At 40.0% G+C, this 12,909-nt stretch overlaps 1 protein-coding gene across 2 annotated transcripts in view; it reads right to left on the bottom strand.

Moving 5' to 3' along the window:
• LOC113935138 (spermatogenesis-associated protein 31D4) overlaps positions 1-12,315 on the bottom strand; it is an 84,904-nt gene extending 72,589 nt beyond the window's left edge. Inside the window, exons 1-2 of one of the 2 annotated variants that reach the window (XM_035723425.1) lie at positions 12,230-12,315; positions 11,038-11,102 (exon numbers count right to left, since the gene is read on the bottom strand). In XM_035723425.1, the coding sequence (XP_035579318.1) occupies positions 11,038-11,102; positions 12,230-12,274 (110 nt within the window). In that variant the 5' untranslated portion in view covers positions 12,275-12,315. The remainder of the gene's footprint in view (positions 1-11,037; positions 11,103-12,229) is intronic. The other variant, XM_035723426.1, reaches the window with a different exon arrangement.
• Positions 12,316-12,909: the final 594 nt, after the last annotated feature.

Raw genomic sequence — 12,909 nt, 5'->3', positions numbered from 1 at the left:
TGCTTGATTTTCTTTTTTTTTTAAGATTTTATTTATTTATTTCAGAGAGAGAAAGAGCGTGCAGGGGGGAGGGGCAGAGGGCGAGGGCCAAGCAGAGTCCTTGCTTACCACACAAAGTCATTCTACATAAAAAGATTTTGTGAGAAATCTTTAAATCAACCTAAACATTTCCCCAAGACTAGAGGGAGAAAGTGGACAAGCGTTGTTCCACCATTCTTGCAACCATTTTCTTCAATTGTGAAATCCATATATTTGGGATCAAAGAGCAAATGCTTGTAGATTCAAGACACAGCCCATAATTTTTTAAAATTTTTTTTAAAGATTTTTTAAATTTATTTGACAGGGAGAGAGACAGCGAGAGAGGGAACACAAGCAGGGGGAGTGGGAGAGGGAGAAGCAGGCTTCCCACTGAGCAGGGAGCCTGATGCGGGGCTCGATCCCAGGACCCTGGGATCCTGACCTGAGCCAAAGGCAGACGCTTAACAACTGAGCCACCCAGGCACCCCCACAGCCCATAATTTTAATGATTAAAATATGAGTCCAAAAAGTAAAACCTAAGTACTATATTTATTGTCTTCTTGGTTAACATGCCCAGAGGCTCATGCCACAGTGGTAAGTCAGAACTACCACACAACAATTTATTTTACTTTATATTTCTAGATAAAATAGCAAAATTACACTTATTACAAACACTGCATCATTTTAACCATCAGTTACTTCCCCCTCCTAGTCTTCCCAGGGTCATTATGTCATCTGACATGAGTCCAGGGCCTCTGAGAAGAAAGCCCACAGCCAGGGTACAGAAGCTGTGAGGAAATGTGGATAAGCAGGCAAGCAGGTCTTAATGGCTGTTCTTTGGCCTAGTTTACAAAGTCCTCTTCCTAAACTTTAGAATTCAGAGGTTTCAGAAACAAAGTTAAAATGGTGCCACAACCAAATCATAGATGCAAGTCCAATGCTATATAATTGCTCCATCACCCCTATGAGACATTCTGATTAAAATGAGTCCCATTGACCTTTGATGACATGGCCTTAGGGGCAGTTATTCCCCAAGAGACTTAATTAAATGCAATTAGACCAGTGAGAGTACATTTAACAAGGCCCTTTGCGATACCTATGTTTCCAATTTATTTTTCCAGCAACTTCCACTAATGATTTGACTCATTCAACATCCATCAATGGATAATGACTGGATACTCACTACTATAAGGTGACAGTAGGATACCTGGATCCCATGATTCAGAAATTAGAGAGAAAAGACAGACACATGAAAAATTAAACAGTGTTTTCCAGATTTATCTGATAATTGTGTTCTAGATGTGTGGAAAATAGTGGGGACTGACACAGGCCTATACTAGGCCAATATTAATTATAACAAGAGCCTCACATAGGAATAGTGATTTCTGGCAATAATATGAGAAGCCAAAAGCATTGTGGAAGTGATTCTGGACAAGGGAGGAACAATGTCAAATATGACTCCTAGGCTTAAAGCATGGATGTCAGGAGGCAGCAGGCTGTAGTGGTCGTCAGAGATGGGAACCAGAGTCTAACAAAGCAGAAGGGTCATGAAGGCCCTGAGAGGAAAAAGGTGTGGTCTAGGATCAGAGGGTCCTGAGAAGGTCCAGGAGTGCACCACCAGGGATGAGCTAGGGTCTAGAAAAATAGAAACTGAGGTGAACCTGGGCACTTCAGATCTGAGCAAGGCCATGGCTTGGAAGGAGCAGACTGCTGGGGGCCAGGAAGGCTCAGACACGGAAAGGAAAGGGGCAGCCTGGCCAGACCAGGAAATCTGTAATAAACTCTAGTATCATAACCCAGATCAGGAGCCTAAGCAGCTGCAAACAAAGAGAGTCTGGCAAGAGATCCCAGTCAGGTGTGGATGCACAGCATTAAGGAACACTACCAACTGGAGCCCCTGGAAGGCAGATGAACAGTTTTCTTAGGGTGTCTGCAAATCTGGAGAAGCTCTAAGAAAGAAAAGAAGAAACAAGTGGAAATTAAATTTTAAAAAAATATATAGATGTAATCATCACAGAAGAAAACAGAACACTGTAGGCTTCGTCACATAATAGTTTTGATTTATGGGGACAGAGAATGTGCATGGAAGTAGAACACGAAGTTGTCAATGAGGCTAAATATATTTCTCTGGTTCTGCTGGAAACTGAGGAAACTTTTGCTCCAACCAGGAAGTTGCTAAGATGTTTCCTTGTTTGTTACTTAGGGACTGCCTTGCCCCAGAATTGCAGTAGAGGTAAGGTCATGCGCAGTCCTACTTACAGAGAACAGTATGGAAAGGGAGTTCACCCAGATCTGATTTAGTTCTGGAAGAAGAAAAAAGGTGTGTGTAGGTGGGTTAATATCAGGAGAATCAGCTGGTTTCCAGGAGGAATGATGAGTTGTGTGGATATGGAGCTCACAGCAGGACATTGAAGGAAAAGTCTCTATGAGCCAGCTGAAGGAAGATTAGAGCTGAAGTGTAGACTTTGGAGTCATACACAGAACTGATAAATGAAGGTGAGTAGGGAAGGCATTGTTGCTTCTCAACAAGTCACATCATCTGTTATTTACATGAAATTATTTCTGTTACCTCCATTTTTTATTATTTATTTTTTTGATGTAGTGTTCCATGATTCATTATTTGCATATAACACCCAGTGCTCCATGCAGAACGTGCCCTCTTTAATACCCATCACCAGGCTAACCCATGCTCCCACTCCCTCCCTTCTAGAACCCTCAGTTTGTTTTTCAGAGTCCATCGTCTCTCATGGGTTCATCTCCCCCTCCAATTTCCTCCCCTTCATTCTTACCCTCCTGCTATCTTCTTCTTCTTCTTTTTTTTTTAACATATAATGTATTATTTGTTTCAGAGATACAGATCTGTGATTCAACAGTCTTGCACAATTCACAGCACTCACCATAGCACATACCCTCCCCAATGTCTATCACCCAGCCACCCCATCCCTCCCACCCCCCACCACTCCAGCAACCCTCAGTTTGTTTCCTGAGATTAAGAATTCCTCATATCAGTGAGGTCATATGATACATGTCTTTCTCTGATTGACTTATTTCCCTCAGCATAACACTCTCCAGGTCCATCCACGTCGTTGCAAATGGCAAGATTTCATTTCTTTCGATGGCTGCATAATATTCGGTTGTATATATATATATACCACATCTTCTTTATCCATTCATCTGTCGATGGACATCTTCTGTTACCTCCATTTTTAAGGTACTGACGCATTTCGCATAAACAAGAGTATGACTGGTGTTGTAGACCTTCACCCCAGTTGGACATGATCTTAATTAGATGGACAGCAGTGGAAGTTTGTGAATTGCAAACACATCTGGAGGTGCCATTTAAAAAGATATCTGCTTCAAAGAGGTGACAGAGCAAAGCCCAGGGGCTGGCTGATCATCAGCAACCATTGGGCATATGCCTAATAAAGCAGGGTTTATAGCTCCATCAGTCACTTGAGTTAAGGCTGGCTCATTTCAGCATTTGAAGAATCATGGGATATGTGCTAAAAAAGATTCTCTCTTGAGGTTTCAATTATTCTCTGGTTGCTCTCCTTACCCTGGCCCTTCACACGGCATCCTGGAACTTTTACCCCTATTCCAGCCTGAACTTCAAAGCCAAAATCAAAATAAAAAGTAAAATAAACCCAAACGAAAATATTCTGTGGGGGAAACTGCTTTTGAATAAAGGTTCTTCCTTATTTATATGCATTGGTGTCTAAAATATCTGAATGTAGAATATAGTGGCCAAACACTTCAGGTACTCATTTTTTCACTGAGCCAGCTTTAGTGCCATTAACTATGGGTGAACCTTGGGGTGGGTATGATACCCTGTATGCAGAGACAGGTCAGGGTCCAGTGGCTTGGTGATAGCAAGGACAAGTGTGTTCCATGCCAACTCTATTGAAATGCACCCAATTTTGGAACAACAAATGAATATAAGCAGCCAAACATGGACTTAGTCCAACCTTAAATGTCCTACTAAAACTGCATGATGGCTCATAAAGATAGCTCTGCCTCTAGGAATTTTATGGACTGAAACAGTGTGTTGAAGTGATAAATAGTGTCCCCAAAACTTCCATTAAGAGCTATGCCTGTATTGCTTTGGACCACCAGGCAGCAGAGAAATGTCCAGCAGAGGGGAATTAAGAACGAAGCCTGCATTTTCCTTTTCCTTTTTATGCTGCACATATGACTTCGTTTTTTTCTAATCTTCAAAATGGAAAAAGAAAATTCTAAGTATAACCAACTGAAAGAATACCATGGTGCTCCATTGTTTTGAGAAGGCTTCTTCCGCTGTGTCATTAATGTCCCTTTTATAACAATCCATGATCCCAGATACGTGTCTTTCGGAATTTACCGCCATGCACACATACTTCTTTAAAATCTTTAAATTTAAATGCAAATAATGAGAATTATATGACACATGGTGTTTCCCTTTTTGCACTAGTTTCTAGGGAGCTCAGAGTGAAAACCAGTGCTGAATTTCTTATCCCAAGCATTTAAATACAATGATTTTCTTCCTTCTTTATCTGCACCCTCTTTTTAAAAATCTCCATCGTAAGTATAGTTTGGCATGTTTTTAATCTCTCAATATTTTGGAGGGGATGCAATTTTATGGGGGCATAAAATTAAAGAATAGCAAGAAATATAATTAGCTCTTTATTATCTGTGCTTTGCATAGCTTTTTATGACCTGAGATATTTTTCCCAACACAGCCTGGCTTCGTTGAGGGATGTTAATGCACATCATATTATCTTGCCACTGAGCTTCCTATGGGATCTTGTTTATTACACTCCAAACTAGAAAGGGTGGATTTAAGATGGAAGGATAGAAGAGATGAGGTGAAGAAGGAGCAAGGGAAGAATACATAATTTCGTGAACAAGTGAGTGAGAATAAAGGTGTGTTTGAGTAATTTTTATAAAATACTTTGAAATTCTTTTTCTCTCTGGAATTGTAGATATTTCCCCACCATTATCATGAACTATTGAGAGGTTATTATAATGGCAGTGCTTTATATGGCATCAACAGAAAGAATGAGTACATGTAAAATTTTGATCATACAGAAGACCCACTGAGATAAATGCCAAAATTTTCCTGTAGAATGTATTAAATGTATTTTGACTTTACATTTGATCTTAGATACTGAAATGCTTTACTCTTATCCACATCCTTTTGGTCTTGGCAATTTGGAAATCAATATAATGTGTTCTGTGCTATCTTAAGATATCATCAACTCTGAGATTTATAACTGCTAATGAAATCATAGGGTACCCAACAAAATGAACTTCTGGATTGGGCTTTAACTGATGATTTAGGATGGGAATTTCTCAGAGAAATTGTGAATGAATTCATTCAATGAGAGAAAGAAATTACCAAAATATACTAATTCTTCTGGATGCCTGAAAACTAAAATCTCATTCATATCCTCAACAAAGTTAGAAAAACCTATATTCTTTGGCTGAAATTAGAAGTGGAAATTGTAGATGTATTAGGATTATTTAATGAGATGTCTTACATAAAATGAACAAGGTGATGGTCAAGAAACTAATTTTTCATTTTGAAATACGTGTACACTAGAGGTGCCTGGGTGGCTCAGTTGATTAAGTGTCTGCCTTCGGCTCAGGTCATGATCCCAGGGTCCTGGGATCAAGTCCCGCATCGGGCTCCCTGCTTGGTGGGGAGCCTGCTTCTCCCTCTGCCTGCCTCTCCCCCTGCTTGTGCTCTCTCTCTCTCTGACAAACAAAATCTTAAAAATAATATGTGTACACTAAGGAATAACAAGGCACCCACATCCTTAACTTAATAGCAACTTCTATTTTTTATTAGACTGATAAGAAAAATTCAGTAGGAAAGATGATAGGATGTTGGTGCTTATGCCAATAGTTGCATTTCTTCTTCATTGAGAGTTTCTTCATCTTTTCACTGCTGGAACACTGTAATCCCCCCTTGAGGCCTAACAGAGACTGAGTCTACATTGGGCTACAGGATATCTTCATTCTTACTGAATTAACCTTTTGAATTCATCAAATTAACAGGCTCTGTTTCTGTTAATTGGCCATTTTATTGACTATACTGATTGATTTAAGCATTCATTTCAGGTCACTTAAAAACGTATACCTGCAGTATACATGATCTCTGTACATTCAACAGGTCTTATTGAAATCTAATGCCTGAAAACAAAAATGGCCATCTCGAAGGAGCATAGGAAACTGATAGAAAGCCGATTCATTTTTAAAATTTCTTTTTAATTCACTTATTCAGCAGAAACTTTTTGAATAGTAATGGGAACAACTATGCACCAGTCAGACCTATTCTTTTTTTTGTCCCTAGAGCTTATGGCTAGGGATAAAGTGTCCTCGGTGCAAAGCTAGGAGTTAGCGCAGGGTGCCATGGGAGGACATGGGCAGGACACCTAACCCTGCTGGAGCTGGGGTGGGAGCAGAGAACAGACTAAGCTTCCCAGAGGAAATGACCAAAGCAGCTAAAAGGAGTCATGAGAAGACTGATGCACTAAGAGACAAGAAATACATGACCTATTTTTCATTGTATCAAAAGAAAAGAAGAAAAAGATGAATGTGGAAAACTTGTGATTTCAATGGCAAGAATCTGCCAGAATTCTCTTTGTGATTTTCTTTGTGAAATGAGACAGGGGGTACAATCATATTCGAAGTGTGGAAGAAAGAATGAGGAAGAAAAATCAGGGTGGGGTAATATAGGCAGGGAGAGTTGTGCAAGGGAGATAGAAGGTTTGAGAAAAGTAAAGAATATAATAGGATTGCCAACAGCATTGAGAGGCCAGTTAAGATGAGTTCATGACTTTTTAGAGACATCATTTCTCATAGTACTGTGATATCAACCAGCAGGACTCCACTGATCAGGTATAGATACAGAGCAAATGGAGAGATGGAGGCCTGAGGGTAATGGTTTTGTTAAGCCGAAGTGTTAGAATAATCACAGGCAAAGAGTGAGTTTGAAGACATAAACCGTCCAGTCTCACATGAATAGGAAAAGCAGTGAAGTGTGGATGAAGCTGATAGAGAGGTTCAAGGTATTAGGAGTCTCAGTGGGTTCAAAGAACAAATCTCAAGAGTGACTCATTAAGAGGGCTCAAAGTTAAGGTCAGGGCCAGCACTGGGGGGAGCAGTTCCAGATGATGACACAGTGCAGTGTGTCTCTAAATGAACAGATGGCTGAAGTGTGGTAAAGTTAAAGGTCTCTGGAGGAGAAGCCCTGGGTGAAAAGAGAGCATCCATGCAGGTGTGGGAGTTGCATAGGAGGATGTTAGAATATGAGGAATGATGGAAGACTCTGAACCTTGGTAGGCTCACTAACAAACTGAAAACAGGATAGTGGGCATTTCATAGAAGCAGAGTTTTTAAAAGATCCTGGAGTAGTTCTAGCATGGGGAACTGGATAAACACCAACTGGATAAACTCCTGCCCCAAGCTGGGAAAGTGAGCAGCTTCTCCTAGAGAAGGTGTCAATAACTCTCTGGGAAGAGAGTTCTGGAAGAAAGACGAAGAGCTGAGGGTTTAGACACAAAAAGATGCCATGATTTGCCCAAAGTCACCAAATAAGAAACTCAGGTTTTGGGACACCTGGGTGGCTCAGTTGGTTAAGCGTCTGCCTTCGGCTCAGGTCATGATCCCAGGGTCCTGGGATTGAGTCCCACATCGGGCTCCTTGCTCGGCGGGGAGCCTGCTTCTCCCTCTGCCTGCCACTCCCCCTGATTGTACTGTCACTCTCTCTCTCTCTCTCTCTAGCAAATAAACAAATAAAATCTTTAAAAAAAAAAAAAGAAACTCAGGTTTTATGAATATCCCTTGGTACTTAAGGTTCTAATACTTGCCATAGGCTTCCTACTGCAAGTACTTGCAACTCTCTGCCAAGGGCTTTCTATGGCTGCATGGCAAACAGAATGGGCAGGAGAAGACTTGTGCCCTGGGACCAACACTTAACAAATAATGGAAGAAGATGGTGGATACATGCCCAGGTTCCTTTGCCCCCAGATAGGACAACTCTAAGGTATGTTCTATACAGTTTCCTAAAGTCCCCAGAGGGACTGAGCTACCGTTGTCCACACCTGCTCATTAATGCATCCTGCATTGGTCTTTCCTCGTTCGTCTTGTGCACTCCCCGCCCCGATTAGCTTCCTGAGATTGTGTTGCCTAATCAAATGCAGGATGCCCATCTATACTTGAATTTCATATAAACAACATTTTTTTATTTTATTATGTTATGTTAATCACCATACATTACATCATTAGTTTTTGATATAGTGTTCCATGATTCATTGTTTGCGTATAACACCCAGTGCTCCATTCAGTACGTGCCCTCCTTAATACCCATCACCAGGCTAACCCATTCCCCTACCCCCTCCCCGCTAGAACCCTCAGTTTGTTTCTCAGAGTCCATAGTCTCTCATGGTTCTAAACAACAATTTTTTAGTGTAAGTATATCCCAAATATTGCATAGGACATAACTTATACTAAAAATTTTATTGTTGTTTATTTGAACTTCAAGTTTAGCTGAGTTCCTGCATATTTATTTGCTAAATCTGGCAACCCTATTTGGGATTGCCTTTCAAATAATCTATGTGTATTCCTATCCTTGCCTCAAGATCTGCTTCTGATGGAGCCCAAAGTAAGACAGCAATTATTCCAGAAGGATAAACTTTGAAGAAGAAAACAAACTTGAGAAGCAGCATTCAAATAAGACTGAAATTATAAATGACTGTCCTTCTATTGCCAGCTCTAAAGTTACTAAACCAGTCTCAGCACATTTAGCTTGATTTGTAAAAGCCATCACCTCATCAGAAAAGCACCTGTTATCCAGTCACCTTTATTAAACTCAATGCCAAGTATCATTAGTACAACAATGCCATGATGACGTGTATTCATTCCATCACCAAATGTCCTAAATGTCTATCACTGGAGAACAGTCTCTATTTCAATAAAATAATATAACTGAATAGGAAAAGGGGAGGCCATGCATCCCTGGTGATCTCCTTGACCTACCACTTCCTAGCAATAAGTTGGGCTTGATTACATCAACACTGGGGATCCCAGATGCATTATTATTAATGAACTTTCAAACTGAGGCTTGTTTGTTAATAATTTAATTAAAACCCCAAGTGTTTACTTGTTGCTGTTCCTCTCAAGAGATCCCCCTGCAAATTCTGCATAGGAGCTGTTTCACTCATCTACCCCAACAACATCGCCAACATTTTCCAAGCTGATATTCACTATACCCTAATTTCTTATTTCCATGAAAGCATCCAAGCCTTGATGGTGTGTGGTTTCATTTCTCATCAGTGTAAAGCAAGGCCTTTCAGAGTATCTGCATTTCGCCAACATGTCTGGTGATTCCTGTGTCTTGAATTTCAATAGCAGAAGTTCAGTTGTTTATCACTTTTGTTCATGTGCAGTGAATACAAATCATTGGTGCTAATGTGAAGTTGTGTTCAATTCAGGTATAAAACTTGTTCAAGTATTGAACAAAATTGTTGGTTTAATGAATGTGTGGTAACTTCTCTAAATATTTGAAATGTTATCCCATCAGTGCAATCTAATTTGGGCATCCACACCATCATTTATGTCTTTATTTTTTTTTTAATTTAAACTATTTAAACTAAAATGAAACAAAAAAACCCAGCTCACCCATTTCTCTCATCTTCTCACCCCTGCCTCTGGCAAGCATCATCAATCTGTTCTGTTGTCTGTATCTATGACCTTGTTTTCTTTGTTATAAATTCTACGTATAAGAGATAATGCAGTATTTGTCTTTCTCTGTCTGACTTATTTCACTTAGCATAATGCTCTTGAGGTCCATATTGTCACAATGGCAAGATTTGCTTGATCATATGGTAGTTCTATTTTTAACTTTTTGAGAAAACTCCATACTGTTTCCCATAGTGGCTGCACCAATTTACATTCCCACAAAGGTTCTCTTTTCTCCACAGCCTCTCCAACACTTGTTATTTCTTGCCTTTTTGATACTAGCCATTCTGCCAGGTGTAAGGTGTTATCTCATTGTGGTTTTGATTTGCATTTCCATGAAGATTAATGATACTGAGCATCTTTTCATGTACCTTTTGGCCATTTGTATGTCTTGTTTGGAAAAATGTTTACTCGGATTGCCATTATGTTCATGTAATACTGGGCTCTTTTATCTCACCAATAGATAGTACCAATCTGTGGCAGTATCAGCAAACCTCAGGGCTGCTAACAGCACTTGAGTCACTGGGGAATGCTAGTGAAGTTCACTTTAAAGAAAATAATTCTCACTTTTATATGCATTCTACGGATTTCCTTTTGATTTCCATGGTGAGCCGATGGACTTCAAAGTGTCCTTTCAGGATCACTTAGAAGGCCAGAGACTCATCGTGTCCTGATTCATTGACTTTGCTCTGTGCTCGGCACTTGTTTGAAATCTGTGGGGTTCTGTCTAAAAGAAGCTCAATAGGCAGCAGAGAGAGGCAAGTGTCTAGTCTCAAACCTCCCTTGTAAAATGATTACAAAACCAAGTGGAGACTGGGGAACTGGGTATCATCTTGACAATGAGTCATCTTCTGAAAATGAGTACTCAGATCCAGCATGGCAGGAGAATGGCTACAAAGGAAGGCACTTTATAAAGGCGCTCACATCTTCCTCCCCTGCCTGTGCAAACTTCACCATTTTGAAATCTCAAGAAGTTGGTCCTACACCAGAGTTTGAAGGCAAATGATCTCCTGATTCACAAATCATTAAATTGTTTGAATATAAACGGAAATCAAGATGGATGGAGATAACTATCTTCGTTTACTTTCATCACACACTCCTAATTGTAGTTCAGGTTTTTTCCTATAGAATGAATGAATGAATGGCAGAAACCCTGCCCAGGAGAGCTCTAAGGGTTCCATAACAACGCACAGAATTGCACTGAGCTTCCTCCTATCTGCTTCTTTCTGAGGTCAGCATTGTTCTAATAATAAGGCTCAGATGGTTTTTCTATTAATGGCAACTTAGGGCAATACATACTTCATAAGACCAGTCTGAAGAACCATAGTCCTGCTGCCCGCTTTCCTTGTTCCATGTGGTTGATCCTACGTGATATTTGAACATGACACAGTAACATAGATCAATTGTGTGGCAGGCATCAATGACCAGGCATCATCCCAGGCTTTGCACCTCACCCATGACTGAGGGCTCCCCACCCACTCAGACTCTAATTCAACTTTGTAATTAATTTTATTTAACTATTAAACACATTCTGAGTGATTTTTACATCATTCAGTGTCTAGACTATGCTCATATGACATAAGACGAAATGGCTGATACATGCAAAAATTCACACAAAGTGGGAATTTATCTTTCTGTGGAATTAAGCCACTTAGCTGTTTCATGGAATTCAACACTTCATTTTTTAAAATGACTTTTCTTTATCACTTGAACTTAGCTGGGCATACCAATGTTTGCCAAGAGGAAAGTTTTTTCATAATGCTAATGTCTTCAGACCACACATTTGTATCCTTCATGCTGTCTCACCTTCATAGGAATTTGGAAAGACCTGAGTTGAAAAATTAAAATTCATAGGCATCTCCCCCAAAACTTTTTTTTTTGCCACTGTTTGTAGAGCACACCTCAGAGTCTTGGGAGCCTGTTGTTACTATACAGTTTTTCCAAAGACCCAGGGCAAGGGCCACATCATTTTAATCTGGGAAATGACTCTTTTGAGCAAGTACCAGATAAAGTTAGTGATTTACAAAAGCTTTTATCAGCCTCCTGATGGCTTTTACAGAGTGGAACACTACATGACCCATGTGATTTGTTTTCATTTACAAAGGTGCAGAGGCTTTGAATTTAAAAATGGAACGTTTTCTTCTCGTGCCAAATGTAAACAATTTAACATCCATTTCCCATCCAGCTATTTTACCAGTTCAAAAGAGTTTATATGAATCTTATCTGTATTATATTTCCTGCTGATTGGCAGCGCCTCCTACTTCAGCTGGGAAGCCAAAAATATGCTGGCTCAGATTTGAACAGGAAAGGAATAACAAAGAAAACTGGGAAATAAATGTAATGAGTGGTTACAGGGTGCTGAAAACTATACTTATCGTTTCTTATTCTCGCAGAGTTGGTGCTGCCATATTGATTTATGCCTGGGAAGTCTTTTATGGAAACACACAACAAAAGCTTCAGATTATTTTGTCAACAAGAAAACTCAGTTTACCTTATCTTCAAAGTCCCCATCTATTCCTGATTTGAGCAGTTCCATATTCCTTGCTTGCTGAGATCTCTGTGAGCCCCGGAGGAGATCTGCATTGGATACAATAATTCACCATAAGAGATAAAAGCCCCCAGAATGTCACAGAGCTGGTTTTCTAGGCCGGCGGAATAATTCTGGGGGCACCACAAACAGTCCAGAGAACAAAAAGAATTGTGCTCTTCCAGGCCGACTTAGAGTCCGTTTACTGAGCCCCGGAGACCCTTTTTGTTTTTTTCCTTCCAGAATGCAAAAGACATTTATTTGGCGTATTGTTTGAGGGTCTTAAGTTTCTTTCTCACATTCAAGGCCTGGACAATTGGAAAGGAGAAGAGGGAAAGAACAAAAACAGCCGTCTAGACATTTCCTAGTGGAGTATCATGTTTATAAGCCCTTTTCCTTGCCTTGTCCTAACCATACATTATGAACTGAGATAAAATACTAGATCATAAGTGTGGACTCTATTATAAGGATGACAGGCAAGGGTTATCGTTTTCTTTCCAAAATTAAACTTTAACTTTTTTAAGATCACATGACCAACAATTGCTATTAAAAGGCCTTCTTCTAGCCACCATCCTAGAAATGTTCTCACTTGCCATTGGCTTCACCACCCCACATTCCCTTACATGCTCTACCCTACCCTCTAC

The sequence above is a fragment of the Zalophus californianus genome, chromosome 13 (genome assembly GCF_009762305.2).
Source record: "Zalophus californianus isolate mZalCal1 chromosome 13, mZalCal1.pri.v2, whole genome shotgun sequence".
NCBI lineage: Eukaryota > Metazoa > Chordata > Mammalia > Carnivora > Otariidae > Zalophus > Zalophus californianus.
The sequence above is the reverse complement of the archived record's forward strand: the minus strand, read 5'-3'. Positions and strand labels throughout refer to the sequence as shown.